Consider the following 18,840-nt stretch of genomic DNA (forward strand, 5'->3'; position numbering starts at 1 on the left):
TTTGGATTTTCTACCTAGAAAACAATTATTGGAAAACTTTTAATAGTATTTAGTAAGGTAGAAATAAAGGAACGGTGAAAAAAAGTTCTTTCATGTAACCAGTTAGAGAAATATGGAGGGAGAAAAGATTCCATTCACATAGCAGACTCTAGGAATAGCCAGTAATAGTTGCTTAAAACATGTATACTTAAAGTTACAGAACTACCTGAGTGATATAATAAAAATTCTTAATATAAAGACATGCACATTACTTGCTGTGGGAAGACATAAGATTATAAAATGTTTATTCAGAATCTCAGTAAGATTTTTTTTTTTATGCTGAATGAAGTGATTCCAAAGTTTTCTGGAATAATAAGTAGATTAGAACAATTAGGACAACTTTTTTAAAGGAAGAAATTGCTCTACTGGATACTAAAATGTAATATGAAGATACAGTAAACAATGTGGCATTCCCAAAATAAGTCAGGAAACAAAAAAGGGTAAGAATTAAGAGAGTAGGCAAAAGTAAAAATGGGAAGTATTTGTAAATTGACTGAATTCTTTCTTAATTCAAATTTTATGTAACGCGGCCAACAGCCCAGGAGGAAAAAACGTGCAAAGCACATGATCAGATCATTCGCATAATCACAATTGGTTGGTGTGCATATGGAGAATGTTCATCCCTTACCAGTATTTTAAAATGTCTAGTCCAATATGAAAGGCCAAATAAATACTAAGTATTTAAAAGAGGTAATATGTAATTTTGGCAATGGTGTGCTCAAATGAGCCTTCCTTCTCTGAAGGTGCAAGTATAAGCTAGTATTGTCATTCTGTAAAATGGCTTGGTGATGTGTATTAAGAGATATACAAATATTGGGTATAATGGGTAAGTCTACTGATGACCGTACCTAATAAAAAACAAAGTAGAAAAAAATCTGTCCTCCCTGTGTAAGGTGATACAAGAAATATATGAAGCTACAGATCAGCCTGAAAATGATTCTCTTCTTCTTAGCTGCATTAAATTCAAGTAGTATTCTTTATCTTTGGTTAAGACCTAGCTTCCACCACACTATGCTCCTTGTAAATATTTCTTCCAGGTGAGGTTAGAATAACATTGTTATCCTGCAGAAAGAAACCAGCTGAAAAGAAATCTGTTCTCTTGGTTTGTTTTAGCTGCTTTACTGTCTCTACTGTGTTACCTAAAGCAACTCGGAAGTGTGTCGTGTGCAGAGCACATCTCTATTCCATGGGAAACTAGAAATGTGAAGTTAGAGTATTGAGCATCTTTCTTTATTCTTTTTAGAAATGATGAGAAGTTCATCTTTCTTGTGTAACTTTGTCCTTTTTGCTTCTGTTTCCTTTGTAGTATGTGCCAAGTGCTCTTTGCTGCCCGAGCCGTGCCAGTATCCTGACAGGGAAGTACCCACATAATCATCACGTTGTTAACAACACTTTAGAGGGAAACTGCAGTAGTAAGTCTTGGCAGAAGATCCAAGAACCACATACTTTCCCAGCAATTCTCAGTTCAGTGTGTGGTTATCAAACCTTTTTTGCGGGGAAGTACTTAAATGAGGTATGTTGAATGGTCTAATTATCCCCCCACCCCCTTTTTTTTAAATAACAGTTTTTAAAAATGTGAATTAATAGAATTCATGTTAATTGTTTTTTTTTTTTTTTTTTTTTTTTTTTTTTTTTTTTTTTTATCCTCACCTGAGGACATTTTTCCACCTTTTGTACAGATAGAGTGGGAGGGAGAGAGAGAGAGAGAGAGAAACATCGACGTGAAAGGGACACATCGAGTGGCTGCCACCCGCACGACCAACCAGGGCCGGGGACAAACTGCAACCGAAGTACGTGCCCTTAGCGGGAACCGAACCCGGGTCTCTCCGTACCGCAGGCCGATGTTCTAACCGCTGAGCCAAACCGGCCAGGGCTTAATTGTTTTTTAATAAGTATCCATTTAAGGTCATGTTAAAGGATTTTGGGCAAATGTTTTCTCCTAATCTGCCCATAAATAAGAAGTTATATGAACATATTTTATTTTACTTTCTTTCTTTATTCATTTTAGATAGGAAAGGAGACAGAGAGAGAAACATCAATGAGAAAGAACATTGATTAGCCGCCTCCTGCATGCCCTGTGCTGGGGATTTGGCCCACATCCTGGGCATGTGCCCTGACTGGAAATTGAACTGGTGACCTCTTGGTTCATGGGTCAACACTCAACCACTGATCAACATATGTTCAGCCGGCTGGGCTATGAACATATTTTCATCATTTGGGTACTGTAGTTATTCTTCTTTTAAATAGTCTCAGAAGCACTCATTGAAAAATTATCCTAGGACTGCCCTGGCTGGGTGGCTCGGTTGGAGCATCATCATGTACACCAAAAAGGTTGTGGGTTTGATTTCCGGTCAGGGCACATACCTAGGTTGCAGGTTCGAGCCCAGTTGGGGTGCATATAGGAGGCAGGTGATTGATGTTTCTCTCTCTTCCTTCCTCTTGGGTGAGGTTTTTTTTAAAAAAGCATATCCGAGGGTGAGGATTAAAAAATAATAATGATTTAAAAAATTATCCTAGCACTGCTGCTGTGAGATACATTTTTCCCTTTTTACGCAAGAATTCTGCTTGTCATGGTATCTTTGTTTGCATTTCCCCTTTGTTAGTATCAGAAATAATAATACTTTCTTCATTGTATCTTTCCTAAATTACAACAGCTTATGCTACCCCATTTTCTAATCTGAAAAGTGGGAAGAAAATGTGGATAGATCAGTGGTAAAGAGAAAGCACCCAGAGCCTGGGACAGTCAGGCCTTAAAGCAGGTGACTGAGTGGTTGGTGTGCTGGCCTCTTGGGCCTGGATGGAGAGAGACCAGCCAAGGCCAGATTTCCTGGCCTCACATCCACCACCTTGGCCTTAGCTTTTAGTCAATTCAAGCTTAAAGGAAATAGTGTGCTTGAGGGTATTTGGTGTTATCTCTTACAGTAAAATGGGGGTGTAGGACAAAGAGAAGATGTATACTTTTTGGTATATTTTATCTGTGGTTGCTACAGATCTTAATATCTGATCTGAAATTTTTTTCACTTCTCTCTTTTGAATGGATACTTACTAAAAATTCCCCACAATTTGCAACTTGTGGGTTTTTGAAGGAAGATGACTGAATTTGAAAAGAATCATGAGAAATAATAACTACAAATACTAGGTTAGTGTGTTAAGGCTAGGGGTCATAAAAAGAACTTATATTACTTTGCATATTAAAGATCATCTAACGTAGATACAAAATTAGGAGAAATTCTTTAAAATATGTAGTTCTCAGGGGTTAAATTCTACCTTAAATGGACAGTATTAAACCTTGTTAAGACAGAATGGGATGATTCTGTGGCCTCTTCACTTACACATCTCATCAGAAAAATTGAGCTTTTATCAGCATGACAACTGAAATGACAGGTTGGTAGCTCATCGTTGGATTATTTTTGCTTTATTTTAGTCATAAGGTCAGTTGGACTATTTAGTTTATGCCATTAGTAGCTCAGCAAATGGGCCCTGTGGCTTAAGCTCTGTGGTCTTTTCCTGTAAAGGGCCAGAAGTAAATAGTTTAGGCTTTGCAAGCCATTATGTCTCTGTTGTGAGTATTCAGCTCGGCCATTGTAGCGTGAAAGCAGCCACAGATATTACATAAACTGAGGAATGTGGCTGTGTTCCAGTAAAACTTGATCATCACTGAAATTCAATTTCATGTAACTGTCACATGTCACAAAATATTCTTCTTTTGATCGGTTTTTATACTTTTTAATGGTTGGGGAAAATTTTCTTAGCTTGCTAGCCATACAAAACAGTTGCCAACTCCTGCTTCAGAAGTTTCTAGGGTTATAGTATTCTTTACTTTTTGCTGGTCTATGTGTTTGGGGAAAGTGAGCACCTACCATGTTTCAGGGACTGATCTAAAAAGATTCTACAAGTTTCCTGTTTCTTTGTCGTCTCATCACATCTAAGGACTTCTAATGCTCTGCTTGTCTGTTTTTCAGTACGGAGCCCCAGATGCCGGTGGGTTAGAACACGTTCCTGTGGGATGGAGTTACTGGTATGCCTTGGTGAGTGATTGTTGAAGTCAGTGACAGTTACACATACCCCTACAGATGCACAACATGTTTGCTTTATGATTTAGCTCTGACATTGACATAACTTGGTTTGCTTTTACGATTGGCTCTTTAATGTCCTTGAAGGAAAGTGTTTTGATTTGTGAGTAATTTCTTTGTCCGGGTTTAACAACATATTATTGCTGTTCTACCTGATCCACTGCTGTTTCTTTTTTAAAAGTAAGACCTATTATTGAAACTATGCTAGTAGTTGATTAAAACTCTAGTCAAAAAATCTAATTCAATACGACTCGAGTAATTACCTTTTTTAAAATGTCTCATCACTGTTTAAACAGAGTATAAATTAGCCTAGCATGGTTTCCAGCTTTCATTGTGTGTCCTAATGTCATAATACATTTTACTTTCCTCTCTCTAATAGGAAAAGAATTCTAAGTACTATAATTACACCCTGTCTATCAATGGCAAGGCACGGAAGCATGGTGAAAACTACAGTGTGGACTACCTGACAGATGTTTTGGTGAGTCACTGAAACTCTGTCCTTGCAGGTTTGGCTCACATTTGATTAAAGACTTTGCCTAGAAAATCTTTAGTTGTTTTTGTTCATGTTGGGTAATGTGAATGAATAATAACTCAATTTAACTGCCAGAGAATGTTTCCAACTGATTAAAAACTCCTGAGGGTATTTTTCATTGTATATAAGCCAGGCTCAGATCTAATGTTCTTGAAATTCCAGCAACAAATCCCCCCTCCTCTTTTTTTTTAATTTGAAGAGGTTTTACTTTGTAAGGGTTCCTACTCTTGACCCCAGTTTTACTCATAAGCTACAAGATAGCTTCATCATGAGAGTGGGGTGATAGGAAAATGGGAGTTCTTCAGTCATTGTGTAGTTATATATAAAAAATGCTGAAATTGGGTGAATTTGGGACTCCCCTTTCCTGTCTAAGGTGTTTCTAATGACAACCCTTTTTAGAACATTCATTCACCAAATATTTCAATACTCCTTGTAGTAGGTGTTGAGTAGTAAATGAAGCATAGTCCTTGATTCTGTGGAAGGTAACTTTTTAGTGGCAGATTTTGTTTACATATGTGTGTGTGTGCACACATATTTATTTATTGTTTAGTTAGATGATGACCAGAGAAACAAGGCAGGGTATGGGGGTTACTTAGATAACGTTTAAGTAAAATCCTAAAGTAGGTGAAAGTCGCTGTACAGATCACAGGAAGGAGAGCCACAGACAAAAGGAATGGAAAGTATAAGGGCGCTCTGGCAGGAGTGTGCCTGGCACGTTGAGAAACCTCAGGTTCCTTACGAGGCTTGCGTAAATCGGTGCAGTCAGTACCTTTTGAGTTTAGTGTTGGGAATAAATGAAGGTATTAATCAACTTAAAAATAACATGTATGTGGGATGTTTTCATTTTCATAAAGTATCTCCAAATAAGCAAATGAAAAATGTAAATCCATATAAATTAAAGCCATAATGTCATTTATGTGGGTTTACTATTACTCATTTAGCTTAGCTACTTTAGCTGGCATAACTTAAAATATCTACTCTCTACATATTTTTGTAAGATTAAGGTAATTTAAGTCCACCTTTCCCGCTCTTGTGAATTAGATTGACTCTGTTTTATATTCTTTTCCTTTTTTTTATTCCTCACCCGAGGGCATTTTTGCATTTATTTTCAGATAGAGTGGGAGGAAGAGAGAGAGAGAGAAACATTAATGTGAGAGAGAGACATCGACTGGCTGCCACCCACACGACCCCAACTGGGGCCAGGGACAGTCTGCAACTGAGGTACGTGGCCCTAGTGGGAACCAAACCTGGGACTCTCTGGTCCATGGGCTGATGCTCTAACCCCTGAGCCAAACCAGCCAGGGCTCTTTTTATTTTTTTATTTAAAATTGCTTTTTCTTTATTGATTTTCAGAGAGAGAGAGATCGAAACATCAATGAGAGAGAACATTGATTGGCTGCCTCCTGCATGCCCCCACTGGGGATTGGGCCCACAACCTGGGCATGTGCCCTGACCAGGAATCAAACCGGCGACCTCGTGGTGCATGGGTCGACGCTCAACCACTGAGCCACACCGGTTGGGCCAGGGCTGTTTTTATATTCTTTAATTTAAGGCATCAAATAAATATATTCCAAGCTGTGTTAATGTAAGTTAATACTAAAAGGGCCAAATTACAGTTTCTTTCCATTAGAAGGCAAAATACTTTTTTGATCAGGTAAAATCGTCAGGCTCTTAATTGCCTCTTAGGATAGTTTGCTTTTCTATTTTTTATTATAAGTATTGCCTAAAAGCAAACTTTGTTCTAACAGCATGCTTGTCATTTGTCATAAATTATGTGCCAACATTTGTTAATATGACCCTGTTCCTTCTCTTCACCAGAGAACATGTATCTATCAAGTCTGCAACTGTTGGGTAGGGTGGGAAATGACAAATCTTTGTATATATCAGGCTAATGTCTCCTTGGACTTCCTGGACTACAAGTCCAACTATGAACCGTTCTTCATGATGATCTCCACTCCAGCACCTCACTCACCTTGGACAGCTGCACCTCAGTACCAGAAGCTCTTCCAGAACGTCTTCGCACCAAGGAACAAGAACTTCAACATCCATGGAACGGTAGCTTCCCTAATCCTTGAATTGAGCTGTACGCGATATAGTTAACTGTATAATATACTTGTCAGGGAGCCTTTGAGCCATGTAGTTGGTTTTCTTTCCAGATCTTTTAAAGGCAATTACACCTGTCTCTAGTAAGATAGATAGTATAAACTTGCTTCAGAAATACAGATAAGGTTCCTGCCACACATCCAGTGAGCAGCTAGAGTCCACAGGGAATATTAAAGAGATGCCATCTTCCTTGACTACAGGTTGTCCTGATAACCTCTGTGCTGGCTCTCCTGTGCCTGGCAGTGGCTGACACATGTCCCTTGGGGCCATGCTGGGCCTGCAGCAGCCTTCTCTGGTGGCCCTCACTAAGCCTGCAGGATAGAAAGAAGGGGGGTGATGCAATGCGATATGATTGGGTAGAGAAAAGAGCCAGAGCAGGGAATATAATTAGGGACCACAACCTGAGTATTTGCTTCATATGTCAGTTACTTATCCTTCCCTTGGCACAGGGGATTGGCAGTTCGCCGGTTCACATGCAGAATGCCTCTACTGTCTCATGCCTGTTCCCCAGGCATCTTTTTTTTTTTTTTTTTTTTTTTATGATCAAATGAGACCTGTTATGATCTAATTAGTTCAGCCTCATTCCCATCTTTTTTTTTTTTTTTTATCCTCACCCGAGGATATTTTTCCATTTTTTATACAGATAGAGTGGGAGGGAGAGAGAGAGAGAAACATCGACGTGAAGGGACACATCGAGTGGCTGCCACCCGCACGACCAACCAGGGCCGGGGACAAACTGCAACCGAAGTACGTGCCCTTAGCGGGAACCGAACCCGGGTCTCTCTGGACCGCAGGCCGACGCTCTAACCACTGAGCCAAACTGGCCAGGGCTCCCCAGGCATCTTAATGGCTTGGGAGGTGGTGGAAAGAATGAACGTTGGAGTTAGACTCAGCACTACCACCTTCTAGCTTAGTGACCCGACAGTGAGCAAGATGCTAACTTCCATTTTTCATGCAACTGCTCTATGGATTAAAGTACGTAGAGACATCTAGCGTATTGTCTAGAATATTGTAAGCATGTGCTTGGTAAGTGTGGTTTGAAAGCTGAGCAAGCTGAGTTTTAAACTAGAGGGCCATTCTCAAACTGTGTTCTAAGAAAAATTGATACGGGTTCCCATGACCAAGTAAGTGCAGAACCTTTAGGTTAAATAAGTCTCTCTGCTACAGGATTCCTCAGAGTTGTTCATGTTCTAGCATGAATTTCCAGCAGGAGGACATGTAGCATTTCTCAAACATTAACTAAAGAACACTTGAGGATCATAATTTGGGAGATAGCAGCTTAGGGTTCCAAGAATAAGGCGGAAGGAGATAATTAATGATGTATGGGGATGTTTTTGTTTTTTAAAAACTGAATTTTTTTATTTAAATGAGGAAGAACCCTCAAGATTTGGATTGATGTTTTAGGAAATCGCTGTGATGAGATTTTCCCAACAGTTTAGGATGATCGATATCTTGGATTAGAAAATAGAGGACAATAAAATTTCGGCTTATTAGGCAAGGTTAAGAGGAAGGTAAAGTTAATATTTACCCTTTTGTAGTTTGGGTAGAAGATCCAAAGCATAGACTCAGAGTTATAAATTTAATCTCCTTTAAGCCAATAGTTTCCCAATATCTTTCACTAAATCTCTTATTAATGCTTACTAATGCCACTGACAAAGGAGCCCAGGCTTGCCATTAGGGAGGTGGTGGGAAGACTCTGAAGATGAATGATAATCTACAGACAGTGTTTTTAGGAACACGGGAGGGAACTGGGGAGGAGGGAAAGCCTGAAGTTGCTTAAACAGGTTCTACTTAGTTCCTCTTGACTGAAGTATAAAAGGACCCCTTTCATTATCTGCTATAGTAGTTTATTTGACTGGGTGACTTGGTGTTAACATTTTTTTTTTCTTTTAAATTTTAGAACAAGCACTGGTTAATTAGGCAAGCCAAGACCCCAATGACTAATTCTTCGATACAGTTTTTAGATAATGCATTTAGGAAAAGGTAAGAGCTACTACTTTCTCAATCTGAGTGGTCTTAGAGGACCCAGATCAGCCTGTGAACAGGGGACTGTGCCACATGGTTATCTTTGAGACAAAAACTGAGGGTAACAAGGCAAGAAGACTCTTTGATGTGGGGGTGGAGGGATCTGTTGCCTTAGAAGCAAAGATTCTTTTACATTTGGGTGGGTGTGAGGTGGCCATTGGACCCCTGGGACTAATTAAACAGTCCATTTTTAAGAATTGTTAAAATATTGCAAACTGGAGCCATTTTATTTTTTTTTTAAGTTTCTTATATCTAAAGAGAAGGTCAGTTTGTTAGAGATCATTCACCCAATATTTGCATAAGACTCAAGGGCTTAAACTAGAGCAAAATATTTACCTTTGCAGTTTGGAATTTTCAAGAAGTTCTTTTAAGTCAATTTTTCAAAAAATCCATTATTAAAGGTATATACAGTTTAGACCAGGTATTGGCAAACTCTTTCTATAAAAGGCCAGATAGTAAATATAGGCTTGCAGGCCTCGTGGTCTCTGTCGCAGCTGCCCATCTCCGTGGTGGACTGCAAAACCAGCTCAAGACCGGACATGAATGAATGAGCATGGTTGTATACTCATAAAACTTTGTGAATAAAAAAACAGTGAGTTGTTTAATGGGTCATTTCAGATATGTAAGCTGAAAAAGTTCTGGAGGTCTGTTTCACTATATGAATATACTTAATACTACTGATCTGTACACTTAAACATTGTTAAGATGGTAAATTTTATGTTATATTTTTTTTACCACAATTTAAAAACAAAAACAAGAAAACAGTGGGCACACTTTGGCCTGTGGCTGCAGTTTGCCAAATCCCTAGTTTAGATCACAAACACTGTTGTGGTACAGATCTATCTGAATTAATCTGTAGTAATCAGTGCTGAATTGACAACGTGCCCTTCCAATTGTCTCTACTCTCATCACCAGTGATAATAATAAAGCTAACTGGTTATAAAAAGCTTTATTCATTTCTTTGGAAACAGTTCAATTCGGATTGAGCTAACTGTTCTGAAATTTTCTAATTTGCTTTTTTTGCAATGTGGCATCTGAGGAAAGGACATTTGGAAATTTCTCCCATTTTTGGGAGAGTGGGTTTGAAGTTTTGCAAGTGTCCCTGAGCCATTGTCTTCTGAGGTCCCATTGCCACCCTCTGTTCACATCCAGGTGGCAAACTCTACTCTCAGTTGATGACCTTGTGGAGAAACTGGTCAAGAGATTGGAGTTCATTGGGGAGCTCAACAACACTTATATCTTTTATACCTCTGACAATGGCTATCACACAGGTAAGGGGCATGGTTAGGTATTCCTGAGACCTTTGTGAGGTGCTTGTCCTTTTTCACCTAACCAGGAGCACTGGCAGGAAGCTCTGGTTCTTTTATAGCAGTTTAGAGGACAGAGGGAGGGTTCTGCCCTCAGGACCCCCTCCCCCCCCATTAGAGGGCCAACTCATTCCTACATGGAGAGACCAGTTTCATTATTTGCTACGTCACATGGTATATCATATGAGCTTGACAGGTTGGAGGCAGGATTTATGAAGAAGGTAAGAAATTAAACTGGATTTCAAGAACAAGTAGACCTTAGAGAACAGGGAAAAACTCTTTCTTGTGAAATTCATGTGTGTGTGTGTTTTGTTTTCAAAAATGCAATATGAATTAGTCCCTGTCTTTGACTTTCATTCTTTCTACTTGGACCTTTTGTAGTTAGAAACCAATGTTTTCTTCTTTCCCCACCTATAAATTTCATAAACTTGAAGGGAATTAACCTGAGGCCTGCTTGCATAAAGCAAATTGATTGGGTATTTAATGTATTATTGTGATTTTTTTTTTCTCTCCCTCTCTCTCCCTCCTACTCTATTGTGAATATTTTTAAGCACTTGAAGTAGAGACTAGTAAAATAACCCCCATTATCCAGCTTCAATTTTCAGTTGCATATGGCCAGTCTTTTGAATTTTTCCTGCCTTCCTTGTGTTTTTCTTTTAGCAAGAAGGTTTTGAAGAAATTCTAGAATTTGTGATTCTATGCATCAACAGTTGATTGTGCATCTGACTAGTTTATTATGTATCAGGATCAAGACAAAGTCCATACACTACGTTTAGTTTTTATGCATCTTAAAGCTGTCATTGCCACTGATTGATTGGAAAAACTGGTCTTTTGTCTTTTAGAACATTGCACATTCTGGCTTTGGCTAATTGCTGTCTCATGTTATCTTAACTTGTTTATTTATACTCAGCATTTCCTGTAGATTGGTAGTCAGATCTAGAGTTTTAATAGAAATTCACTTTTTCAGCAAGAACGCTTTCTTGGTAATGCTGCCGTGTACTCCCTGTTATCACTTCACGATGCCCGTAGTGTCTGGTTGCCCCTCTTTAGGGATGCTAGTATTGATTGATGGCCCCCATGTGGTGTCAGCCTGAGCCTGTCCTGTGAACCTTTTGTGGCTAAATCTGCCACTGATGCTTAAGTTCATTTTCCCTCAGACATTGCAAAATGTTTACTTTATAACTCTGTCCTTCCTTTTGCACTTATTAGCTGGAATTCCTCAGAGAAGAACTAGCCCTCATCAACTGTTTAGTTATCTTGAAATGCACTTTATTTAGGAAAGTCAGATAAATGTTCTTGTCCTTTACTTAGCAGTTTTCAGAATAACCTCATTCAATTATGATCAGGTTGAGTATTGTGCATAAATTATGTGTTTGTCTTTCAGTGTTTCCCAGTCACTCTTTTTGCTGAATTTGTCCTATCTTAGACCAGGTAGTCCCCCTAGGCACTTGTTTAAGGAAGATGAACTCATTGTTTCCTGCCTTATAGTAATGAGACCCAGGCAAATTTAAACCTATTAAAACACCATAATTAGTGGAACAAAGTTGCTATTTTTTTGTTTGTTTGTTTTCCTGTTGATTGAATGAATGTGCGCAACACTTCCATCTTGTCTCCATCTTTACCCTGTGCATTTTGTTTGCAGGACAGTTTTCTTTGCCGATAGACAAAAGGCAGCTGTATGAGTTTGATATCAAAGTTCCACTGTTGGTTCGAGGGCCTGGGATCAAACCAAATCAGACAAGCAAGGTAGGTGTCTGAAAAGATGATGCTGTTTATAGGTAGCAGTTGCCTTAGAAAAAAGAAGGCTGGTTAGATTTCTCCTATGAGGATGAAGACGGATCGGCTTAACACCGTTAAGTGTATTTGTAAGCCTTAGAAACTGACTTTTTTTTTTAACTCCTGACCACTCCCTATTAACTGTATCCCCCCACAAATATATGTGTATGTGTGTGTGTAAAATATCAGCATAATTACTTTTTAATTTTTAAATTATAGTTAATATACAATATATATTAGTTTCAGGCATAAAACATAGTGATTAGACATATACCTAATGAAGTGATCACAAGATAAGTCTAGTACTCATCTGACACCATACGTAGTTATAACAGTATTGTTGACTATATTGCCTGTGCTGTACTTCACATACCTGTGACTGACTTTATAACTGGCAGTTTTTATTTCATGGTCCCCTTCACGTTTTTCACCCTTCCCCTCATCACCTTCTCATCTGGCAGCCATCAGTTTGCTCTCTGTATATATGAGTTTGTTTGTTTCTTCTTTTTTTGGTTTGTGTATTTTATATTTTACATTCCACATGTAACTAAAATCATACAGTATTTGTCTTTCTGTTATTTCACTTAGTGTAATACCCTCTAGGTTCATCCATGTTGTTGGAAATAACAGTATTTCATTTTTATGGGTAAATATTTCATTATGTGTACCACATCTTCAGTAGACACCTAGGTTGCTTCCATATCTGGGCTATTGTAAATAATGCTGTAGTGAACACAGGGGTGCATATATCTTTTTGAATTAGTATTTTCAATTTCTTTAGATAAATACCCAGAAGTGGGTTTGCTTGGTCATATATATGGTAGTTCTGTTTCTTATTTTTTGAGGATTCTCTATACTGTTTCCCATAGTGGTTGTACCAGTTCACAATCTCACCAACAGTGTATGAAGGTTCCGTTTCCTCCACATCCTCACCAACACTTGTTTGTTGATTTACTGATTATAGCCATTCTAACAGGTGTGTGGTAATATCTCGTTGTTTTGACTTGTATGTCCCTGATAATTAGTGATATTGAGCATCTTTGTATGTGTCTGTTGGCCATCTGTATGTTCTTTTTGGAGAAGTGTCTGTTTAGGTCCTCTGCCAATTTTTAAATTGAATTGTTTGGTTTTTTTGATGTTGAGTTTTATGAGTTCTTTATATATCTTGTATATTAACCTTTTATCAGATATATCATTTGCAAATATATTTTCCCATTCAGTAGGTTGCCTTTTTGTTTCATTGATGATTTCCTTTGCTGTGCAAACGCTTTTTAGTTTGATGTAGTCTCATTGGCTTATATTTTGCTTTAGTTGTCTTTGCCCTAGGAGACATATCCAAAAAGATACTACTAAAATCATTGTCAACGAGTTTATTTATTACCCATGTTCTCTTCTAGGAGTTTTATGATTTCAGATCTTACATATAAGACTTTAATCCATTTTGAGTTTATTTTTGTATACAGTTTAAGAAAATAGTCTAATTTTATTGTTTGCATGTATCTGTTCAGTTTTCACAGCACCATTTATTGAAGAAGAGACTATTTTACCTCCTTGTATATCTTGCCTCTGTTGTCATACACTAATTGGGCATATAAGCATGGGTTTATTCTTGGGGTCTCTTTTTTTTCTATTGATCTATGTGTCTGTTTTTGTGCCAGTACCATATCGTTTTGATTACTGTAGCCTTGTAGTATAGTTTAGGATTAGGTAGTGTGATACCTCCAACTTTGTTTTACTTTGTCAACATTGCTTTGGCTATTCAGGATGTTTTGTGTTTCCAGAAAAATTTTAGGATTATATCTTCTAGTTTTGTGAAAAATACCATTGGTGTTTTGATAGGGATTGCCTTGAATCTGTGGATTGCTTTGGGTAATATGGACATTTTAACAATCTTTCAGTCCAGAGCATGGTTTAGCTTTCCATTTATCAGTGAGGTCTTTTGCTTTTTTGGTTAAATATTTTTATTCTTTGTGATGCAATTGTAAATGAGGTTGTTTTTTTTTTCCAATCCTCACCTGAGGACATTTTTCCATTTTTTGTTCAGACAGAGTGGGAGGGGGGAAGGGAGGGAGAGGTCTGTTCTGGAAAATGTTCCATGTGTACTTGAGAAAAATGTATATTTTACTTATTAAATCCATATGATCTAATGTGTCTTTTAAGGTTTCCTGTCCAGATGATGTATCCACTGGTGTAGATGGAGTATTAAATACAACAGATTGTATTACTGTTGATCTCTCCCTTAATTTGTTAAGTTTGCTTTATGTATTTAGGTGCTTCCTACACTGGTTGTGTAGATGTTTACTAGAATTATATTTTCTGGTTAGATTAATCCCTTTATCATGTAATTCCCTTCTTTGTCTGTTGTTACAGCCTTTGCTTTAATATCTATTTTGTCTGATACAGGTATTGCTACTTCAGCTTTTTTTTTTGTTTCCACTTTCCTGAAATTTTTTTCCCATCTTTTTACTTTTAGTCTGTGTGTATCTTTCGATTTAAAGTGAGTCTTTTGTAGACAGTTTATCTGTGGTCTTTTTTTTTTAAATCCTCACCCGAGGATATTTTTCCATTTATCTTCAGACAGAGTGGGAAGTAGAGAGAGGAGAGAGAGAGAGAGAGAGAGAGAGAGAGAGAGAGAGAGAGAGAAACATCGATATGAGAGACACACATAGATTGGTTACCTCCTGCACGATCCTGGCCAGGACCAGGGATGGAACTGCAACCAAGGTGCATGCCCTTGACCAGAATCAAACCCGTAATTCTTCAGTCTGTGGGCCAATGTTCTAACCACTGAGCAAAACTAGCCAGGGCTATGGGTCTTGTTTTTTATCCATTCAGCCACCCTATATCATTTGATTGGAACATTTAGTTCATTATACGTAAAGTAATTATACATAGTTATTGCTATTTGATTTATTGTTTTCTGGTTCTCTGTTCTTCTCTTGCTGTCTTGTATATTGATGACTTTCTATAGGAATTTGTTTGAGTTTTTCTTTCACTTTTGTGTACCTTTACAGGTTTTTGGTGGTTAGCATGAGATTCATATATATTAAGCTGTGTTTACAGCAGTCTATTTAAAGTTGATGGTTGCTCAAGTTTGAATGCATTCCAAAAGCACAGCATATTTTAGTCACTTTCTCCAAGTTTTGTTTTTGTGTATGTGAGTGTATCACTTAGTTTATTATTGTATTTACACATGATCTTACTACTTTTTTCATCTTCATACTTGCTTTATAATTGGTTGATGCACTACTTTTACTAAGTGTTTGCCTTTATTAGTGTGATTTTTAAAATTCTTGTATTTTCTTATTTTTAGTTTTGGCCCTTTCTTTTTGGCTAAAAGAAGTCCCTTTAACATTTTTTGTAGTTGTTAATCCTCACTCGAGAATATTTTTCCACTGATTTTTAGATAGAATGGAAAAGAGGGGGAGAGAGAGAAAGAGAAACATTGATGTGAGAGATACACATCGACTGGTTGCCTTCCACATGACCCCAACTGGGGCCGGGGATCGAACTTGCAACCCAGGTATGTGTCCTTGACCAGGAATCAAACCTGTGACCCTTCAGTCTGCAGGCAAGTGTTTTAACCGCTGAGCCAAACCAGCCAGGGCCCTTTAACATTTCTTATAATGCCAGTTTAGTGGTGATGAACTCCTTTAGCTTTTGCTTGTCTGGGAAATTCTCCTTCAATTATGAATAATAACCTTCCTGGATATAGTGTTCTTGGTTGTAGATTGTCCCTTTCATGAATTTGAATATATTATGCCATTCCTTTTGTCCTGAAGAGTATCTGTTAATGAAAAATCAGCTGATAGTCTTATGGGTGTTCTTTTGTACATAGCAAGCTGCTTTTCTCTTGCTACTTTTAAGATTCTTTGTCTTTAACTTTTGGCATTTTAATTATGATGTGTCTTGGTGTGGGCCTCTTTGGGTTCATCTTGTTTGGGGCTCTCTATGAATCCTGGTTTTAGGTGTCTATTTTCTTCACCAGGTTAGGCAAGTTTCCAGTCGTTTCTTCAAATAAGTTTTCTCTTTTTCTCTCCTCCTTATGGGACCCTTATGATGCAAAAGTTGCTATGCTTGAGGTCCCAGAGTGTGTTGGGTAGGGCAGGGTCTCAAGGAGATGCTGGGGCAGGGTGAGTGGTGTTAGCCAAGTTAATGGATAGCATTCGGGCCAGCTAGGTGGGAGGAGTTGAACAATGGCACCACCAACGCTTCTGTTCCCTGAGAGAGTTGCCCTCACCTCTGCCCCTCCAGGCCTCACACTAAAGTTAGTAGATTTCATTCCTCTTTGTATGACCCAGGTGCTTCTTGAGCTGCTGCCTCTGCACTGGAGCTTGGAGCAAGTGAGTTAGTGTGTGAGCCCTATAAGATCAGCATCTGGGTTTCCCATAGCTTTTGTCTCATACATGTCCTTTGATTTTTCAAAGCCAAATGTAATGGGACTCCTCTTCCTAGCACATGTGCCTTAGGCTGGGGAGCCCAGTATGGGGCTTGGACCCCTCACTGCTCTAGGGGGACCTTTGCAGCCAAGATATTTCTCCCATTTATTAATCACCACACCATGGGGGTGGACCTGCCTGGTCTGTGTCTCTGTCACTTCTGTCTGTCCCCACATGGCTTCTTAATTATAGGACTTCTGTTCAGCGAATCCTTAGGTGGTTCTCAGTGATAATTATTCTATAATTTAGTTGTAATTTGGATGTGTTAATAGGAGGAGGTGAGTTCGGGATTTACCTACTTCTCCATCTTGACTCTGCCTCTTTTTTTTTTGTTAATCCTCACCGGAGAATATCTTTTCCATTGATCTTATAGAAAGTGGGAGGGAGAGGAGGGAGAGAGAGAGAGAGAATGTGAGAGTGACACATCGATTGGTTGTCTCCCACATGTGCCCCAATTGGGGCCTGGGATCATACCTGCAGCCCAGTTATGTGCCCTTGACTGAGAATTGAACCCGTGACCCTTTGGTGCAAAGGCTGATGCTCTAACCACTGTGCAACACTGGCCAGTGCAATTCTACCTCTTTTTGTTTCTCTCCTGAGACTAGTCCTTTACTTTGTCTAGGAGCAGCAACTCTACCTGGGTGCTCATCAAACCTCTGATTGATTCACTTGGACTGGAGTATGGACCCATCCTCTGCTTTTTTCCTGAAGTTCACAGACGATTCTGAGAGGCAGCTGGTTTGGGGCCCATTACCCTGTAGAGAAGAGCTGCTCTGGCCTTACATGTGTGCAGTTCCTGCGGGCCTGGTTAAAATGCGATTCTGATTCTGCATTTCTGACTTGCTCTCCAGGTGATGTCCGCTGCTAGTCTGGCCTCATTTTGAATACAGGACTATGGAAAGCATGTCTTCTGAGAATTTTGTTCTTTTCTCTGGCATTCTTCCTTATTAATGCTTTTCTACTCTACTGATTCTCCTTCCTAGAACTATCATAATGTACCAGCTTCTTTTGTTGGTTTCAGTGTCTTTCCAAACTTGGCACCTATACTAAGGCACTTTGTTTCTAGAGGTCATGGGCACCTTGGTCCAAAACTCTTTAGACTAATGCTCGGGAGGTAAAAGTTGATAGACTCTACCAGTATGTCTTCTCTCTTTCCTGATTCACAATTTTAGCCTTCCGTGAAACAAAAGAATATGAACAAATACATTATGTAAGGTAAAATTGGAAAATGGGCCAATTATACTTTCTGGTATACTTGAGTTTAATTTGGGGATTTAATGTTTACTTTGTTTAAATGTCTGCCATTCACTTGTTTTCTTTTAGAATGCTCTTGGGATTCTGTAAAAATTTTCTCAGAAAGGTAGTGTCCTTCATAATTGCCTTTGAATTTTCTTTTTCTCTTAAGACCCATATTCCTAAAGCCAGTCACTTTCCACTACAAATTCAGTACCCTCTAAACAGACAGCTTCTTACAAAGGAGACAGGCAAGTTTGGAAGACCATTAAATCTTAAAAGCATTTTATTGATCTTGGTGCTGGGAGCTGATTGAGGAAAACGTTAGCAGCTGTGTGCATTTCGAGGCGCAGGGCTGCTGGGGCCATTCTAAGCAGTATGGGGCAGGAGGCTCAGTGAGCACAGAGTGCAGTGTGTCAGCCAGACTGGTCCTTTTTCTTCAGGATAACAGTGCCATCTAAATGTTAAAATGAGAAACTTTATCCTCTCTGAACAACCTGAGTGAAGCCTGCTTCCTAGGAAGCCCTGTCAGTAGTAACAACATTTATTAAGTGACTGCTTAGTATGTGACAGGTGCTATTCTAAATGTACTACTTGTATCAGCTCATTTAACCTTCAGAGTCTTAAGAGATATGGGGACCCTCAGCCCCATTTTACAGATGAGGAAACTGAGGTCCAGAAGTTACGTGGCTTGCCCAAAATGATGTAGCTAAAATAGATCGGAGCCCTGTATTTGAATTTGGTCGGTGTGACTCCAGAGTCCACACACTTAACAGTTACACTGTAGCTCAGACACTGTATGATTTGTGCAGTATCTCGTGCCAGCCCAGTGTGCCAGGAGCCTTGGACACACAGCAGTGAGCCATCCAGGAAGATCCGTTAACTCCCTGGTCCGGAGCCGACACTCAGCTGCGGTTGTGGGTGAAAGCCTCTGAAGCATTTGCAGAGACCTGGGTGTGGAGAGGAGTCCGTCAGATCTGTGGGAGGGCGTTCCGACAGAACAGTCAGTGCGAAGGCACAAACGTGAGAACAAGTTTGGCTTGTTCGAGGGACAGAAGGTGGCCTTGTACTGAACTACGTGCACTTCCTAAGTGAACCGTCTCTCTCACCTCCTTGCCTACGACCGACTGTTCCTTCTGTCTGGAATGCCCATCTCATGCCCTTTTCACCAGGCTACATTAACTGTCCTTTTGGGGTCCCCTCTGGGAGGTCACTACAGACCCCTGCCCCCACATAGGGTAGGTGCCCTTCCCATGTTCCTGTGTTCCTCACACTTACCACACCCTACTGAGATTGTCTTTTTTATTCTAGAA

General features: G+C 39.2%; 1 protein-coding gene across 1 annotated transcript in view; it reads left to right on the forward strand.

Annotated features, from left to right (window-relative positions):
- The window catches only part of GNS (glucosamine (N-acetyl)-6-sulfatase), a 43,310-nt gene that overhangs the window by 9,389 nt on the left and 15,081 nt on the right, over positions 1–18,840 (forward strand). The window contains exons 3-9 of the mRNA XM_036251177.1: positions 1,346–1,552; positions 4,002–4,067; positions 4,492–4,590; positions 6,532–6,699; positions 8,648–8,730; positions 9,925–10,043; positions 11,722–11,825. Of these exons, the coding sequence (XP_036107070.1) occupies positions 1,346–1,552; positions 4,002–4,067; positions 4,492–4,590; positions 6,532–6,699; positions 8,648–8,730; positions 9,925–10,043; positions 11,722–11,825 (846 nt within the window). The remainder of the gene's footprint in view (positions 1–1,345; positions 1,553–4,001; positions 4,068–4,491; positions 4,591–6,531; positions 6,700–8,647; positions 8,731–9,924; positions 10,044–11,721; positions 11,826–18,840) is intronic.

The sequence above is a fragment of the Molossus molossus genome, unplaced genomic scaffold, assembly GCF_014108415.1.
Source record: "Molossus molossus isolate mMolMol1 unplaced genomic scaffold, mMolMol1.p scaffold_m16_p_10, whole genome shotgun sequence".
In the NCBI taxonomy this organism is placed as follows: Eukaryota; Metazoa; Chordata; class Mammalia; order Chiroptera; family Molossidae; genus Molossus; species Molossus molossus.